Source organism: Lepidochelys olivacea (assembly GCF_965140295.1).
Source record: "Lepidochelys olivacea isolate rLepOli2 genome assembly, chromosome: 10".
NCBI lineage: Eukaryota > Metazoa > Chordata > Testudines > Cheloniidae > Lepidochelys > Lepidochelys olivacea.
The window spans coordinates 69,044,980-69,063,906 of NC_140420.1; the positions used below are offsets into that span (position 1 = coordinate 69,044,980).

The 18,927-nt window shown below is 42.4% G+C and overlaps 1 protein-coding gene across 1 annotated transcript in view; it reads right to left on the bottom strand.

Moving 5' to 3' along the window:
- The window catches only part of CEMIP (cell migration inducing hyaluronidase 1), a 143,511-nt gene that overhangs the window by 11,019 nt on the left and 113,565 nt on the right, over positions 1-18,927 (bottom strand). Inside the window, exons 15-27 of the mRNA XM_084640936.1 lie at positions 17,586-17,655; positions 16,610-16,738; positions 15,242-15,327; positions 10,944-11,075; positions 8,844-8,879; positions 8,581-8,736; positions 6,939-7,119; positions 4,837-5,052; positions 3,921-4,132; positions 3,287-3,472; positions 2,028-2,232; positions 939-1,025; positions 453-610 (exon numbers count right to left, since the gene is read on the bottom strand). Of these exons, the coding sequence (XP_084497062.1) occupies positions 453-610; positions 939-1,025; positions 2,028-2,232; positions 3,287-3,472; positions 3,921-4,132; positions 4,837-5,052; positions 6,939-7,119; positions 8,581-8,736; positions 8,844-8,879; positions 10,944-11,075; positions 15,242-15,327; positions 16,610-16,738; positions 17,586-17,655 (1,854 nt within the window). The remainder of the gene's footprint in view (positions 1-452; positions 611-938; positions 1,026-2,027; positions 2,233-3,286; positions 3,473-3,920; positions 4,133-4,836; positions 5,053-6,938; positions 7,120-8,580; positions 8,737-8,843; positions 8,880-10,943; positions 11,076-15,241; positions 15,328-16,609; positions 16,739-17,585; positions 17,656-18,927) is intronic.

Below are 18,927 nucleotides of genomic sequence, written 5' to 3' on the forward strand. Positions count from 1 at the left end.
GCTCCAGGATACAGCTGCTCAGAACATATGTTTGGTACTCAGTCTAGTTTCATTGCTCTGGATCTCTGGCTAGCATGCTTACAGAAATCAAAACACACTGCACATGTGTTTAGGGATGGAACACATGCACGTAGCATGCATATAGTTCTCATCAGATGCCACTGATAAAATAACAGATTACTCCGGCAATATGAAAACAGATTAGGAGCACTGTGGTGTAGGAACTGATCATGAATATTTTTTCACAGGTTTACCATGCATGCCTTAGAGCTACTTTGAAACTCAGCATTTGGATTCTGATGAGGTTGATACTGAACCATGTCATGGAACAGGACAATTAAGATTTTGTAACTCTAAGCCATATCACGTGACCTGGGCTAAGAAAAGGGGTCAGTGTTTCAGCAACACTCCTGTGTGCTAAAGTTTTATTACACACTGGATTACTCACTCACTTGTTTTTGATGTTGGTGACATAATTGTCTATCTGCGTTGGGATTCCCTGTAGAATAGGGTTTTTGAAACTTATTTGGTCAACAATTTTTCCATGCTTCCCATCAATCACAACTACTTGGATACCATCATCAGTGAGGAAAAACTTCTTACCATCAACCTGCAGAAAAGAAAAAACTCTTGATGTGCCAAAGAAATCCAAGTTCATAACAGTTAACTGTACAAAGCTTCATGATTGTGGCATGGCAGCATTGAACTGCCCTTTGCTTCAAGGAATAGGATTCCCTATCTCCTACCTTGGATCAACTTGAATCTTTGCCTATTATGTTGTAGTACTACTCATTTTCATAAGAGACATAGCCTGAATGAACCTAATTCCTAATAACCATCAGTGGTAGTTTTCTCCGTAAATTCTGGGTGAAACCCCAGAATCTTAACCTATGTATTTTTAAAAGTCCAACAAATGTGGTTGAGAAGGAACCGCTTACCTCAATGTATGCAAAGTCATCCCTGAGGTGGAAGTATCTGGTCTTGAAGGTTTCTACTTTCAGCTCTAGGAAATGGTCCTTATTCTTCTGCTCAAAAATAGAAAACTGTGTTTACCACTTTTGTACGTTCCCCAAATGCTATTTATTTTAAACCAAGAGCTTCCTAGCAGTTTAATCAACAATAAAAAAGTACCTAATATGTTGACACTTGCCAAATTACATTGTTTAAGAAAGCTGGGAAAAATCTTAACCTCTGAGCTGATCCTGTCAACATTTAAATGTTGCTAGTTTCACAACAAGGACATTTTTGTTTTGTGCAGTGATCTGTAGTTCATTGAGGCTTTGATCCTACATGCCTGATCCAAGTGAGAAAGGTCAAAAAGGGCTGGGTTGGGCACAGAACATGAATCTGTCTTTCAGCACAATCCTTGATGTGCAAATGTCCATGTCGCTATTTTCATCCCCGCAGCCTGAGCTCTGTGAGCCTGAGTCAATTGACCTGGGCTCTGAGACTTAGTGCCATGGGTTTTCCTTTGCAGAATAGGCATACCCTTAGCTATGCATTCCCCCCTCTGGCATGGCTTCTGCTATTAGGCAGGCATGGCTGGCAGCCATGCAGCAGAACTCTCATCAGAGCAGGATCAAGTTCTCCTGAGCAACCTGTTGCCCTGCTCATCGCTTTGTGTGTTATGTTTCTGTGCACAGCACTCCATGCTTGACCATTAGGAGATCAAATTCTTACTGTGAAATGCAGTCTTCAGTACCCCAGAGCTATCCCCATTGCCCCATGAGTATCCAGCACCTATCCCTAGAAGGAAGGCATATCGTATCGAAAAGTAACGGTTAGGGAACACCTGCTGCAGCTTTATGTTTCTCTTCCTTTTATGAATCTTGGTTTTCTGTACTAGCTGGTGGCTGGTTTAGGTTGCTTTACACTTCTGGACCATTCAGGAAGTTATGCCCAGGGTAGAGTAGTTCTTATAGAGAGGGTCTCCACAGCTACGTGGAAGGATGCATGATAAAGCTTGTAAATTTACAAGCAAACAGAACAGCGGTAATGGAAATGTAGTAGCAACCAAGGTACTTTACCAGTAGTGAGTTAGAGAGCTTCTTAGGCATTGGCACATCTACCACTGGAGTTTCTGTGTATTTTGGATAGGCCACGGCTTCACAGTCACTGATTCCGGCCTTCTTTGGGATCACAGCTTTGATCCTTATTCTCTCACAGCCTTGGACTGAGCAGAAGGCAAATTTCTCCTTCTCATTCTGGGCTTTGAGTTTCAGAAACAGCAGCCTGCAGACCGAGGGTGACAATGCACTAGTCATGGGATGTTACACACCAAAACGAATAGGTCCAGGTTATAATAGAGTACATCTCGGTGCTTCGTGATAACAAATATGTAAGACAGCCATCCTAGACTGATGCTAATAGAATATTTATACCACATCACACCTTGTCTACTTACATAGCTCTAGAGGTCCGTAATTTTTACATAAATCAGTGTGTGAATATATATTTTTATTCAGAGGGGGGAGGATATTCCCTGTGAATCAGGGGTGGAGGGATAGGAGGGAGAGCAAAAGGGAGTTACTGTAATGAGAATGGAAGTTGGGGGGCAGGGGAAGGTGGGCAGCCCATCCAGGCTGGGAAGGGCCTTCGCGGTAGCTCTGACGGCCATTCCTACAGCAGTTCCTCCATGTCTGGTGCCCTGCACTCCCCCCCAAGGAGTTCTTCCTGCTCCCCAGTGGTCAGTCCAATCTCATGCCCCACAGCCACTCCAGTCCCTCCTCCATGAGATATTGTGGGGATGGAAACATAGATCCACGTAGATATCCCGAACATATCCATTGAGGGAGCGCTAGCCTCCCTGTATTTATTATAAATATACATCACTTTCTCTCTCTCTATATATAAAAAGCAGCCTCAATTTCCTATAAGAAAGAGTCCTATCTCCCAAGGGGTAAATTCGCCCTGTTCAAATCCATTAGGCAGCTATGCATCAAATATTTTTGATGCTCATAAATGATTGTGGTTTAAGATTCCTAGATCAAATTTTTGAAATGAGAAGGGTTTTATGCTTTTTGTTTAGTGTAACTTCAGTGCTATGAACTGGGTCCTCTTTCTGCTTCTCCTTTTACCCTGCTGTGCATTCATTTGGCACTGGGAGCCATCGGAGGCAAGTGGCTGTGGCTGGGAGCACACGAATGAGTGGCAGCCACCATGAGTCAGAAGGAAACGAAAAGTTGATCAGGTCTCAAGGAATCTGTTTGTTGGTCTGGGCCAAACCACTTTCTGGTTCATATGGCTCTCTCATATCTGTCTAGTTGACCAAGAGCTATTTCCTTACCCAGTGTCCTCATCCCAGTAATAGTATCCCTTGTTAGGATATCGGTACTCCAATTTGTCCATCTGCAAGGTCCTATAGAAGGTCCCAGTTTTGTATGTTTTCTTCAAGAGACGATTGTGGATGTCTGAGAGAATGGAAAATGTTGTCCCTTTAGGATAACACAACCCTAGCTGGATCCAGTCATTCCTAAAATAGCAAAGAGCCACATTATAACAAATAATAGACACATGACTATGACTTTCCTGGGCACGTCATCAGCCAAGTTAAATAGTTCACTCTGAAATGTAACAATTTTTTCCTGGCTGGTCAACATAATTTAGCCTTTAAGAGAACATCTATGTGCTACTTAAGCAATATGGGCTACACTCATCCCTGATCTAACACCATTGGCATCTATTCACCAGGGATTAATTTGATCCTAGGCATCTAAAAAAAAAATGTATCCGGGGGGACATAAGTAATCATGACAAATTAAAAGATGGGGCAGTTCAGAGTGGTCCTCATGGAATAATGATGTCAACCCGGAAAGAATGCCTCATGATTATTTCAGTAACATCACTCTTTAACCATTTACAGCTAACTTACTGGGTTGGGACACTACTTTCATGGGGTAGGGTTTGGAGGGATCACTCACTTGTTGAAGTTGATGAGCCATATAGCCAGTTCCTCAGGTGCGGTCTTGTCCCAATGGATGGTATAACCTTTCTGCAGCGTTATAACTGGTTGATACTGCTGGTAAGGAGAACTTTTGCTTAAAGCCCCCTCCAAGTAGAGTGGATGACTGTGGTAGTCATTTTTGATTATTTTCATTCTCAGGGTGGCTGACTTGTAGGCCTGGATGTATATCTAGATTAGGGAAACAGTCACAATCGGTTTAATAAGATAGATGGCTACAAATTGGCTTTAAGTATGTTACTCTGAGAACAGTTGCGGTACTTAAAATACTTAAAGCTAAAAAAAGTCACTGCACATAGAGAGTGAAGGACTGGTTCTAGGCAGTGGTACCAGGTGCTTTTGTGGGAGAAAGAATAGTTTTGTGGTTAAGTCACAGGAACGGAAGTTAGGAGATCCAGATTCTATCTGGCCTCTACAAGAGACTTCCTATGAGACTGTGGGTAAGTCACCTAACTCAGCTGTGACACAATTTCCTCCATAAAAATGGGGAAAATAACACTTCCCTACCTTAGAGTCAGTCTGTGAAACTTAATTTATGAATGCTTCTGACATGCTTGGAGATCTTTGGATGGAAGTTGCTACAGAAGTGCAGTGTTCTTTTCATTGTTTCATATTCATGGCCTAAATTTTTTAAGTGCCTCTGAAAATGTGCCATAATATTGACAGGCAAACTCATCTCTGCGTGTAAAACCATTCAGGCAGATGCACTGCCAAATGCTATGACACCCTGAGTGTCCTATAAAAGTGCATATTTCCGAGTTCAAGATGACGTTAAGCCCTACCTTACTGGGAAATTTAAAATAGCTATAAACCAATCACCTTCTATTCCTGTACTCCCAATGCAATGCCAGTGAAGTAATGTGAATTCTTTGTACCTGTGCATAGTGCCCACTGCAGATGGCACCTCTCCAGTCTGGCACATCAATACAGTCTGGGTGTTTGATCAACCAGTTATCTTCCTTTATAAGGTATGAGCCGGGATATTCTGACACAGAGCCATCTACATCATGAAAAACTGATGTTTTATCACCATCCATATTCAGGTCATTGAACCAGGGTCCAGGTTCACCAAAGAACACTCTTGAGGTAATCTAAACAGAACAGTGACATATATTTACATACCAGAGGAGCAATTCACTGCTTAGCATTTTAAGTGAAGGACAATTCTGTGGTTGTTGGAATGGCTTGAATTGTTTGATTTTAACAAGCACTGTAAAATAGTTTGGACAAGAAGCTGCATTTGGATTTGCTAGTCACTGTAGGGATGGGGAAACTTAATTGTACATTAGGGCCAATGTTTTTAAAAAATGGCCATTGATTTTGGGTGCCTCAGTTTTTGTGTCCTCAACTTGAGACATCTTAGATCTGGTTTTCAGAAGCTCTGAGCACCCACAACTCCAGCCAAAGTCAATGGAGCTTCTAGGTGCTCAGCACCTGTGGAAGGAAATCAGGCTCTGAATAAGTCAGGCTGGGTGCCCCCCAAAAAGGAGCACCCAAAATCCGTGGCCACTTTTGGCAGTGTTGGTCTTGTCATCTAGCAGGAATGTCAGTGACATTTGCTAGAATATTTGAGTTGCCCCTTCCTTGTCTACATACTGCATGCATGGTCAGTGCTTGAGGCTAAAGCAGAGCTAAATCATGCACAGCAAAAGTCTGCTTGGTCATAAGCCCTTTCCTGTTGACCATGAACGGAAAAGGTAGAGGACAAAACCACCAGCATGCTACTCCTGGCCTCCATCCTGGGGTGTGGGGTTCACATTTTGGAGGGAGGTTCAGGGAAGTTTTTATTTTATCTGACCCTGTTCATGTGTTCCTACTACTTCTTCATTTTTTTTAAATTTGTATGTTACATAAAGTTGCACTTACACTGGGAACAATCAGCGGACTCCCAGGGGACGTGGCTGCTTAAGTGACTTCTGACCAGTGGTTCTTATCCAAGTTAAATAAATTGAATGTCAAAAACCAGCCTGATGCAATGTGGCTGAGGCTGGGTTGGACACTTAGGGAGATTTTTTTTCTCCCTACCAGACAGTTGGCCAAGGATTTTTAATCAGCTTCTCTCATGAAATTTTAGCATATCTGGTATTTAGTAAACACGAGGCAATCAAAATCATTCGTTCAATACACAGATGTCGGTAAATAGAGTTGCAAGGCTTGTTAAGTGGATTACACAGCTGCTAGGTACATTTCATCAGGAAGAGGGACGCTCTCAGGAGCAGCAGGCATATATTTGTAAAAGCAGATGCAAAAATACCTGTCACACTCTTTCTCACCCGGGTTAGTTCTAACTAATTACTTGGTTAGGTTCAAACAAGCACTCAAAAGTTCACGTGCTTATTCAAAGCAGATCGGAAGCTTTTTAGCTCAATTCTGCTCTGATTTACATTTGGGGAACTGATGTCAATGGAATTACCAGATGTAAATAAGAACAGAATTCAACCTTGATTCTGCTCACAGGCATGTTTCTTGGTATTTCTTCCTTCTGATTGGGCTGGAACTTTTATAAGAACAGCCTTTCTATTCACACAGGGCTGGCACTTCAACATCTTACCCCAGCTGGAACCAAAGGAGCCTTACTTTCTTTTCACCTATACTGGTTTTATTCTATTAATTTCAGTAGGATTACTCCTTGTACATGGGAATGGAATCAGGCCTATGGTAGTGCAGAGGCTCACAGCAATAGAAATGCTATTTATTTATATGTGAAACAAACTTTTGGGGAAATAGGTCTGGTTCTGGTTTGCTCTGAGTTTGTGAGAAAGTTGGGCTTGTTTATTTTTTTTTATCCAAACCAGTTTTCTTATCCCTAATTTATACCTAATTTGCTAAAAAGGTGGCAATCACTGGGACTAGGTTGTTAGGTTTCCAATTCTGATGTTGGTTTTTCCCAGTGGCCATTTCCCTGGATCACATTTTTCACCATCACACTCAAGTCCAAAACCAAATGACCAGGAGCCCATTTTAAGGAATAACTCACGGGAACGTCTTCAAATAGAACGTCTGTGACATTGTTATTGGGGCAGCTCTGCCAGGCGTTGTTGAGCCGGAATGCCAGGGCACTTGTGTGGCGACCATCCAGTGCAGCAAACTTGCGAAATGTACAGTTTTGGACATTGACTGGCCCATCATAGAACTGAATCCCTCGAATTGGAAAATTCCTAAAACATAGTTGAAAAATAGAGAGAGAGGGAGATCTGGTCAGATATGCCTACGGTAACTCATCAGTCTGTATCTTCAATAATGGATAGCTACATGATGCTTGCTGTGTAGCGGACATTATTGTGCCCAGCCAGCAGGATAACTCTGAGTTAGTGCTGCTTTTGTTTTAGCCTGTGTAATCCTTCAGTTCTTCGGTCAAGGTCTCTCGTGTCTAAGCGGATCATCTTTATCTGTACTCCTAAAGGCAAGGAACATTGGATAATGCCAAGGCATTGACCTAAAAAGAAAAAATTCATGCTGCAGTCACAAACAAGTTCTGCAGCAGCCGCAAAACCTGTAACCGATCAGATCTGCACTCCTCATTCTGAATCACTGCAGGGCTGAAATCCCAAGGCAGCTTTCATAGGAGCATGGAGATAAGCCGTCTGGCATAAATAAAATAAAAACTGGCTTTTAAAGAAGCAAAATACTGTTGCACTGTCTAGGATACAGTTTTAAGGTAGCTGGCACACTCGAGAGCACATTAAACCAGAGATCGTTTAGATACCAGTGGAAAGGTAGAGAAGACACATGCTTTTTCACATTCTGATTTGGGGGACTGTGATGTTTTAACCCTTTAACAGGCTTGGATAAAACATGTCAAAGATTGCTCATAATAAACAAGACCACAATCCCTTACTCACATGAGTGGTCCTTCCTCACACAAGAATTTCCCATTCAAGTGAGTGCTCCTTGCCTTTGGGAGCTCTTACACACAACTTCCACTGAAGACAAAGGACTGTAGAACAGGGTACTAAAAACATCATCTCACTGTTGGTGTAGAGGATAGGCCTACTGTGCCTCCATTGACAAGCAGAATTGGGGAATGCCATGCAGAAAGATATGGCATTCAAGCTCTTTGTGCACTGGAGGCTTCTCTTGGGGTGGTTACGTTTTTAAAAACAACAAGAATTTGCATTTGCAAAACCAACTCAGAGCACTAAGACCATGGACAAAGTCACCCGCAAAATTCACAGGCAGCTTGTAAAACATTTAACAAGGGCACAAAGATCATGCGAACCCAGCAGCAACTCTGCTTGGTCCAAAGCCTGGGCAGGGGTCCTGAAAGATTTCCTTGGTGACTGGCAGCTGATACGGGTGGAGATTGCTGCATTGCCCGATCCTTGCTGACTACATGTACACAGCTGAAAAGCCTGCCAAGTTAGCAAACTCTTCCTCTACTTTAGCCATCCCCCCAGCCCAGTTCACGAAGCGGGTATTGATGCTGTTCTGGCAGCCTGCAAGCACATGCCTGCCAGCAGCAGCTGCACAATGAGGACCTTGGGAACAAGAGACATGAAACAAAATCCTCTGTGTATAATTTCTTCAGTTTAAATTACACCAAATAGTGCTGAAAAAATATGTAAAATGAAACAAACAGAAGGGATGGGAACTGTTCACTTGTGCAGGGCAAAACTTACTGGCCTATGGGGAGAGTCCTTCCACTGTGATCCAGGCCTCCGGGCCCCCAAATGTGGTTGTCCATGGTCTCTGTCCCCACGTTTTTACTCTCACCGACAAACAGGCTGTTCTTTATTTCTTGCTTTGAACCATCGTCATGTGGGAAAGTTCCACCGCTAGGAGAGGCGAGACTGTATGTTAAAGGGGTTGCTTATGGCAAACTCTGTCTTGGAATCATAGGCAAAAGTAGGAGGATGGCAAACTAGGAATGAATAATGCTTACCTTGCCAAGGTCAGGCCAATGCCATTGTCAGCAAACCTGCAATGAGAGAAAAGAGTGGGGAGATGCTTCACAAGCAACAATACAGAGCCTTTGCTTTCCCAAAGATAGGCAATGCCAAACTGAGATATTAAAATCCTTACTGGTTTGGATACGGAAAAAGAGGGCTGGGGTTAATTAACAAAATTAAGCTCCCTTATGTTAAGTGGAGGGTGGGGCCAACTAAAAGCTTTAGCAATTTCATTCATATTGCAGTTTGTGAAAAAAAGTTTTCTAGCATGGCTCATAAGGTGTATAGCTCAAGTGTAGTGGTAGTTTGATAGATCCTTAACTGGGATTATATCCTGCCATTGTAGGGGGAAGGATTTACTTATTGGATAGTGATCAGTCTTTCCCCCCACCTCCATCTCTGTCTACCATGATCCTTTCAAAGTTATTTAAGGAGGTCCTGTTTGTCTCTCACAAACTATTTTCTGTTATTTAATAATCCTCTGCCTTACACACATTTCCCCCTCATGTAGCTCTGTGTTTATTACTCAAGTCATATAGCCTTTCTATGCAGTAGCTTAAAAAGGGGGTAGAAGGCTCTGGCTTCTGTTTCATCAGTGATCAGATCCAGATTAGAAAGAGACCTGAATCAAAACTTTGGATCAAAATGCTACTGAGCTTCGGTGAGATTCAAACTCCAAATCTGGACCTGGATCTTAATTTTACAAATGGTTCCTATTTTTATAATGGGTCAAACCAGAATGCCAGTTCCAAACACTCCCAAACTTTGAGGATGATGGAATCCAGACGCAGAGATTAATGTTATAGTCTGAGCCCGTCTCTACTGTATACTGACACAAACACCACAGTTACGACTTGGTGCTAGGATTTAAACAGTCATGCACAAGACAAAAATCAATGTAAAGCTAGGAACAGAACAAAAGCAATCTCCTTGACTGAGTCAGTAGGTGGTAGTATATTACATGCTATCTACTTTTCATTTATGATTCTTACAGCCCCATGAAACGTGCATTGTAGTTTATGTACTGCATGCCACATTAACGTTTGTTTTGTTAATGTAATGCATAGGTCTTACTGTAGCAACAGAAATGAAAATTAACTCTGTGATTATGGCAATGAAAACAAGTTACAGTTTGAAGATTGCAGCCTCAGATGCACTCAAAAGGACACTGCCAAAACCTGATAAGATGGAGAAATTTGTGCAGTATGTAGAAACTATGGTATCTCAGTAATGAATGCAAATGTCGAAATAACATGCAACTAATCTGAAAAGACAGGAATGTTAAACATTTCTGGCTAACACAGTCCATAAAGACAAATAAGAAGGCTTGATATTATATTTCTGTCCATTCTGACCTACTTTCATTCTTGCGAATCTCACTGAGTCACTAAGGCCAGTTTATAGCCAGTGGTCACTTTAAAAGGCTTGGATTATTCTAAAGTAAGGCAGTTTTTGCAGGCAAATGGATACCACATACGGATAGACAATTGTACTAGCGTACCCTGTAAACTAGCTTTTTACTTTTTTGCCTTGGTTAATTGAGGTTGCTATCAAGATACTGGATCAGAAGAGTATCCCAAGTTCCCAAGTGCAAAGAGAGAGTCTGTTCTGAGCAGCACAGGAAACTACTTTCAAAGAGCATACAATGTGCATTTTCCCAATTCCTCTCCCTTCCTCCTGTGATGCATAGTTTTGTGTCTGCTTCCTTGGTACTGGCTTATTCAGCACAACACTGAACCACATAAAACTGAACCATGACCTAAGCTTAGCCATGGAGGCTGGTTAAACTTATGGGTTTTTTTGTTTATTTTAAGCTCTTCATTTTTCACATAGAATGGTTTATTTGAGTCCATTTTTGCTGCCGCTTTGAAAATCTGGACAAAGTCACACTCAAAAACAATTCAACAGACTCTTTGCTTTGGACAAAACAGGGTTTGTTTGTGTAAAATAATGCCTGTGTTTTCTTAATGTTTCATTTTTATTTTAATCATGACCATATGCAAGGTGCAAAGCGATATAAATAGTCTAACCACAACTATGCTTGCCATAAACTAGGAGTTGAACTTCTAGGGTTGAAATAAGGCAAAACTCACTGGCAGCCATCCAGCCATACATCTCCACCCCTCAGCCAGGCCCCATGATCCTGGTTCTTGTACGCAATAAAGTGCTCAATTATCGCAGGTTCCCTAGGCTTTAAAGGGTCAGCGTCTTTGTGCGGACTGTATCTGTAAACACAAGAAGAGCAGAAACTTGTCAGTGGAAGGCAGTCTACCCCAGGGAGATTCGACTGCTGTACTGACTTGTTAAACATTTGGTGGGATTATTTCTGCTAAACACAGGAATTGCCAGGCTGGATCAGACCAATGGACCATCCAGTCCTGTAGCCTCTCTCTGACAGTGGCCAGTACCAGCTACCAGGAATGTGCAAGAAATGCTCCAATAGTCAGTCGTGAAATAACCTTGTCCCAGGAAAAGTTTTCTTCCTTGAGTTAAATGTTCGTTTATGTCCTGAAGCATGACATTGTATCCTTTCTAAAACTCTTGGGGTTATTTAAAATCCTCCCTACTATAACTCTAAATATTCTTATTATCCATACCAATGTCCAATTCTTTTCTTTTAATCTTGCTCAACTCTTGGCCACATGTATATATTGTGGCAGCGAGTTCCGCAGGCTAACTGCACATTGTGTGGAAGCATTTTGAGGAGACCATGATGACATCTTTGCTGCCCCTACCATATGTCACCCAGGCCACTAATAATGAGATTTATTAGCTCACAAGCTCTCACATATGATGAAATGATGGCCTGGTGAGCACGGAGGAAAAAGGCAGAGATAAATGGAAACGGCAGTAAAGCATTTCCACAGTTGCTGTCTGTCAGCCTGCACTTGGGTGACAGCATCTGTGCAAGCCTGGATAGAAAGATGTTAAGTTGGGTGACAAGGTGGGTCAGGTAATATCTTTTACTGTACCAACTTCTGTGTAGCTGGAAAGCTCATCTCTCTCACCAACACAAGTTGGTCCAATAAGAGATATTACCTCCTCCACCTTGTCTTTCTAATATCTTGGGACTGACATGGCAACGACGACACTGCATGTTGGGGTGTCATTTATTCCTGCTCTTCGGGGGCAACTCTCCTTATCATTACTAAGTGTCTTCTGTCAAATACAATGCAGTTCAGAAAAACCTGGCAGATTAGCATCCCCGTCGGTGCCAGCAATGGGCAGCACCGAGATTAAAATTCATGGGTCAGAAATGGGGAGCGAGGCCAGGCTGTCAAATCATTAACAGATATTCAACAGCATTTTGTTTCACTTAATAAGCCATCACATCAACCTAAATTGAGCATAATGATCATAAGGTTCCAGCAAATGAACATCACTTCGCCAGCTTCATCATTATGAAGTCACTTGGTATTCATGATGAAAGCACAGATCCTGGTGAATTCATGAGACGCTAACAAACATTCACTTTGGGATGGATTTGGTCTCATTTACACCAGTGTATGTCATAAAAACATAAGAACGGCCATACTGGGTCAGACCAAAGGTCCATCCAGCCCCGTATCCTGTCTACCAACAGTGGCCAATGCCAGGTGCCCCAGAGGGAGTGAACCTAACAGGTAATGATCTCTCTCCTGCCATCCATCTCCACCCTCTGACAAACAGAGGCTAAGGATACCATTCCTTACCCATCCCAGCTAATAGCCATAAAAGGACTTAATCCCCATGAATTTATCCAGTTCTCTTTTAAACCCTGTTATAGTCCTAGCCTTCACAACCTCCTCAGGCAAGGAATTCCACAGGTTGACTGTGCGCTGAGTGAAGAAGAACTTCCTTTTATTTGTTTTAAACCTGCTGCCCATTAATTTCATTTGGTGGCCCCTAGTTCTTATATTATGGGAACAAGTAAATAACTTTTCCTTATTCACTTTCTCCGCACCACTCATGATTTTATATACCTCTATCATATCCCTCCTTACTCTCCTCTTTTCCAAGCTGAAAAGGCCTAGCCTCTTTAATCTCTCCTCATATCGGACCCATTCCAAACCCCTAATCATTTTAGTTGCCCTTTTCTGAACCTTTTCTAATGCCAGTATATCTTTTTTGAGATGAGGGGACCACATCTGTACGCAGTATTCAAGATGTGGGCGTACCATGGATTTATATAAGGGCAATAAGATATTCTCTATCCCTTTCTTAATGATTCCTAACATCCCGTTTGCTTTTTTGACTGCTGCTGCACACTGCTTGGACGTCTTCAGAGAACTATCCACGATGACTCCAAGATCTTTCTCCTGATTAGTTGTAGCTAAATTAGCCCCCCATCATATTGTATGTATAGTTGGGGTTATTTTTTCCAAATGTGCATTACTTTACATTTATCCACATTAAATTTCATTTGCCATTTTGCTGCCCAATCACTTAGTTTTGTGAGATCTTTTTGAAACTCTTCACTGTCTGCTTTGGTCTTAACTATCTTGAGCAGTTCAATATCATCTGAAAACTTTGCCACCTCACTGTTTACCCCTTTCTCCAGATCATTTATGAACAAGTTGAATAGGATTGGTCCTAGGACTGACCCCTGGGGAACACCACTAGTTACCCCTCTCCATTCTGAAAATTTACCATTTCTTCCTACCCTTTGGAATAACTTTCTTGGAAGTGGGAGTTAGCATGGATTTATACTTCTGTAACCGAAAGCAGAATATGAAGTTAATGGAGTTATTCTCAATTTACAACAGTTCTACGCAGCACAGAATCTGTCCCAGGACATCTGATGGTCATTCAGCAACACTCTTTAATTGCTCAGCTTTTAGGGCTCATTCCAGCCTCCAAATTGGAAGGCACAAACTTTTTGGAATCAGCTCCTGTGCATATATGCCACAGCCAGTTTTCCAAGGCACATATTCTGGTATATGAAGAGGCAATATCAAACTCTCTGCTGTAGATGCTTACTGCAGCAATGGAGGGGGTTCTTCTGTCGTTATAGTAAATCCACCTCTCTGAGAGGCAGTAGTTAGGTCAACCAAGAATTATTCTGTAGACCTAGCACGGTCTACACTGGGGTTTAGGTCAGCTTTTCTCTCTTCCCCCCTCCTCAATTTTTTCACATCCCTGAGCGACATAACTCGGGTACCTTAACTTTCTAGTGTAGAACAGTTCTCAGTAGAATTCTGAGGTATTGTCAGGGGTTTTAAAACAATCATCCTAATGGGTTGAGCTTACACTCCTCACCAACGGTCTTGTAAAATCAACTACTCTGGTTGTACCTGGCTGTGTGGGAAGTAGGAGGAGTGGTAGATACGGTGGCAGGTAGGGATAGGATACAGAGGGACCTAGACAAATTGGAGGATTGGGCCAAAAGAAATCTGATGAAGTTCAACAAGGATAAGTGCAGGGTCCTGCACTTAGGATGGAAGAATCCAATGCACCGCTACAGACTAAGGACCAAATGGCTAGGCAGCAGTTCTGTGGAAAAGGACCTAGGGGTGACAGTGGACGAGAAGCTGGATATGAGTCAACAGTGTGCCCTTGTTGCCAAGAAGGCCAATGCCATTTTGGGATATATTAGTAGGGGCATAGCCAGCAGATTGAGGGACGTGATCGTTCCCCTCTATTTGACATTGGTGAGGCCTCATCTGGAGTACTGTGTCCAGTTTTGGGCCCCACACTACAAGAAGGATGTGGAAAAATTGGAGAGAGTCCAGCGAAGGGCAACAAAAATGATTAGGGGTCTGGAACACATGACTTATGAGGAGAGGCTGAGGGAACTGGGATTGTTTAGTCTGCAGAAGAGAAGAATGAGGGGGGATTTGATAGCTGCTTTCAACTACCTGAGAGGTGGTTCCAAAGAGGATGGTTCTAGACTATTCTCAGTGGTAGAAGAGGACAGGACAAGGAGTAATGGTCTCAAGTTGCAGTGGGGGAGATTTAGGTTGGATATTAGGAAAAACTTTTTCACTAGGAGGGTGGCGAAACACTGGAATGCGTTACCTAGGGAGGTGGTAGAATCTCCTTCCTTAGAAGTTTTTAAGGTCAGGCTTGACAAAGCCCTGGCTGGGATGATTTAATTGGGGATTGGTCCTGCTTTGAGCAGGGGATTGGACTAGATGACCTCCTGAGGTCCCTTCCAACCCTGATATTCTATGATTCTAAGTACCAAACCCACCAATGAGATTCATGGAGAGTGTCGGACTGCAACGGTACAGGTAGGCCACACCCCATCAATGGCAAGGAGAAAGTGGAGCCTTTTGCTCATTAAGAACTTTATACAACACCTACTGACAACAATGAAGACATTCCCATTGACTTCAGGGGGAGCAGGATCCAGCCCTCAAACTGCGTTATACACATAACTTTCCAAATAAAACCATGGACAGTGCATTACCTCCCAGAAATCAGTGTCAGGAAAGGTCTTTTGTCCTTAGCAGATGCTGGTGTGGTTTTGACTCCATTATCAATGATCATGCCAGCCTGAGGAGGAAAAGAAACTTTGTGATGTATTTATGCACTTTAAAATTATGACGTAGTTTAAAGTTTCTGAGCCAAATTTTCAGCTGTTGTAAAACACCAGGTTTTTTTTTTTGAAGTCAAAGGCATTATCCTAATTTACACCAGCTGAGGATCTAGCCTTCTACATTTAAAACACTACCTAGACCAAACACCAGTGAAAGATGGTGCAGCATTTAAAGTACATGGCAAAGATTTCTGAGACGGATCAGAATTTTTGTTAAACTTGTCCTGATCATTTAAGCAAAACGTCACTCTCTTCAAAGTCACTAGCTCTCTCTGACTTGGGTACCAATCCAGGTGCCTTATGCTTTTGGAGAATCTTTAGCTAACAACATGGCTCTCCAGAAAAATATTTGTATTTCTTTAGAGTTGTTACCACTCCAGTTGAAGATGAATTGAAATACCAGCCCCTTGCTAAGTAAAAATCCATTCCCATTGATACTCAAGAAACCTGGCTGCGAAATCCTGCCCAGAAGTGCTGCTCCTAGAAGACGTGCATCTGAAAATTGTGTCATAGTATCAGCCACTCGTTGTGTCCTATAATGCATCATTTCAGCATGGACCACTTTCAAGGTTACTGGTTCTGCAAGTGGCATGAGAAACAGGAGGACTGTCCACTCTACCACCTTCTGTCTGCAGCCCCTTAAAAAGCCCCTTGTGTTTTCCAGCACCTGTTCAGCTCATCTAACTAGCCAATTACATACATGCTGCAATCTAAAGACATTCAGTAATAGATGAACGCTCAGGAGCTCAGTGTACAGTTTCCCAGGGTAGTATGTTTGGGCTGAATAAGTAAACAGATTTAGGAAGTGATTAGACTGATCTTATATTATTTTATGTACCAGATGCTATTTGATCAATGGCTAATACAGGCAGCAGTGATCTATAATCAGGCAAGCTGCCAAAAGATGCGGCTAAGGGCACCATTTTAGAAGAGCGAAAACAGACAGATGACCTGGTAGAAAGGAGTGAAAGTAAGATCCTCTTATCTCCCAACGTCCCATGAGAAATTTTAGCCTTTAGCTCAAGAATAGTAAAGTGAATCCAATGTAAACAGAATCTGTAATTCTATTATCCCAGCAAACAAGCCACTTTGTTTGTAGATACAAATGCTGAAAATTAGTTTGCAATTGCTTATAGTGAATCAGAAATCACAGCACTTAATAGCTTGCAGACTCAAAAGCTGGAGAGATCAAGTGGTGTTTTTAGACAGGAAGATAGTTTTCATTGCGTGCAGACTCACTCGGTAGTTGGAATGTGCCCGATTGTTGTAGAATTTTCCCATTGGAATGTGCTCAGTGTAGCCTGGAGAATACATTCCTTCTGAGGGGCCTGTAGGCACATGGTGAAAAACAAACCAAAACCCTGTTTCCTGCAAAAGGGAATACACAGCGTGAGCCTTCACTTGAACTTTACAGGTCTACATTAGTACGGGGGCTTACCAGGAAATAATGCAAGGTGAAAGCCAGCAGATTTCAGGACACATAACAGTAGCTGGTATTGCCCTGTATCTATATACAAAAGACCCCCCCCTCCCACACACACACATATATGAAAGCAGTTAGGGCCAGCATTTTCAGGGCACCTCAAGTTAGCCTCCAACATCCATACTGAGGCACCTAAATGTAAACTGGCCTGACTTTCAGATGTGCTGAGCACCCACAAACCCTACTTATATCATTGAGAGCTTCAGGTGCTCAGCACCTTTGAAAAATCAGGCCACTGATTTAGGTGCCCAAAATTGAGATAGATGCCTACATTTAAGCCTGGAGATTTGGAAACTTTGGGCCAAATACTTTAGTTTGTTTATTTTGTAATTGAAAAAAATAAAAGACAATTGAGCTGAGTTAGAATTTCTGTAGATTTGCCATTAGGATGGATTTAAATGTCACAGCCCTACATACCATTCATGTACTAGGCTTAGGACTGTGCCTGTCCCCATTGTGGTCAATAGGAGCTTCGCCATTGACCTAATGGAATAGGAGGGTTCGGTCTTTAATTTATACTGGCTCTGGTTTGGGAATTTTGTTAAAAGTAATCCAGATCTGCAAGCCTGAACTACAGCAAATGACCAGAAGTGGGGAAGTGAAGGCGAGGGAGATTGCATTTGAAACACTAGCTGCATCAATGGCCTGAGCAGTGGAAACAGCGAGAACCAAAAGTTGCAGGGCTACTACAGTTGCTCTGAATTTTCCCAAAGAAGAAACCTTTATACTCACTTCGGATCCTGCAGCTGCACAGTTTATAAGGTTGTTATGTGGATTGGCCATCCAGAAGGTGGACACAGCACTGCAGATGGGGAACAAAGATGACCATGAAAATGACACCTGAAGCGCACACAAAGGAGTTAGCATTCCAGTGCATACAGTACAGGCAGGTCAGATCACAGAGCAGATAAGCTCCTGCCCTACGGGGTGTAGCAACTGGGGTTTCTTTTTGTCTCATCATATCACAGCTGTTACCATCATCTGCAGATGCAGCAAAATGGTCTTAGCTTTAAAGACCTCAGGAATTAAATGAAGAATTTCTACTGAAATCCCAAACCTGGTGTGAAGCTGTTAGCTGTCAATTATATTTCATGATAAGGTGAATGTGTCATAGACAAGAAAAGCCCTACAATGGGGCTCCAGGTTCCCTGGAGACTGGTTTAGCCAGGGATTTGACAAAGTGTTTCTATGGGCTTTTCATAGCAACCCCCTAGCATCTGCTCTTTCCACATGCTACTGTGCTTCACTACCATCCCCCACTGGCTTCTCAATCCATGGCCAGATTCTCATATCCATCCTTAGGCTGAATATTCCCACTGAAATCAATAGGACTATTCACAGAGTAAGGTACAAGGAAACATGGGTAAAAGTGGACAGAATCTGGCCCTATAATTTTATTTTAAAAATTCAGTAAGAAGCTGGAAGGAAAAAAAAAGAAAGAAAAAAAAAGAGAGTTAGCCCTCTGATGTCACAAGGCCTACAACTTGCTGTTAGCTAGTCGTAGTTACCAGTGAAACCCTAGCTCCAGACTGTGTGCATTGATTGTGGGGGGTTCATGTTTCTCCTATACTTCACCTAAGTCTGTCTTTACAGAGTAATGAGATAAACTGCAAAAAGAATGAGATAAACTGCAAAAAGAACTCTTGCTAAATCCTTTTCAACCACTACCGAGATCCATCCCATAAATCTGCCCCTGTTGAGGTTTTGTGGATCTGAAAAGACATATTAGAGGATTGGATCTTGCAAGATGGGAGATGAGGTTGCTTAGCACCTTCTAGTTGGCACTCAGCGGTTTGCCAGGCTGGGCTTAGAGTTTGCCTCAAATAGAAACGGGCTTTAAGAACTTTCATGCACTCACTTATGTACGGATTAGTAGTCGGGACTCTATGCTTAGGCAATCTTTGATATTCCATAGTCATGTTCAAAGGTCTTGCTGAACTACATTGAATTCAACTCTTTGGTTTGAGTTTACTCCCTGTACAGTATATGCCAAGTGGATGCAAAATACAACTGTTGGGACAGATTCTGCCACCCTTCCTCACGTTGAGTAGTACCCTTACTCCACAAGGAATTC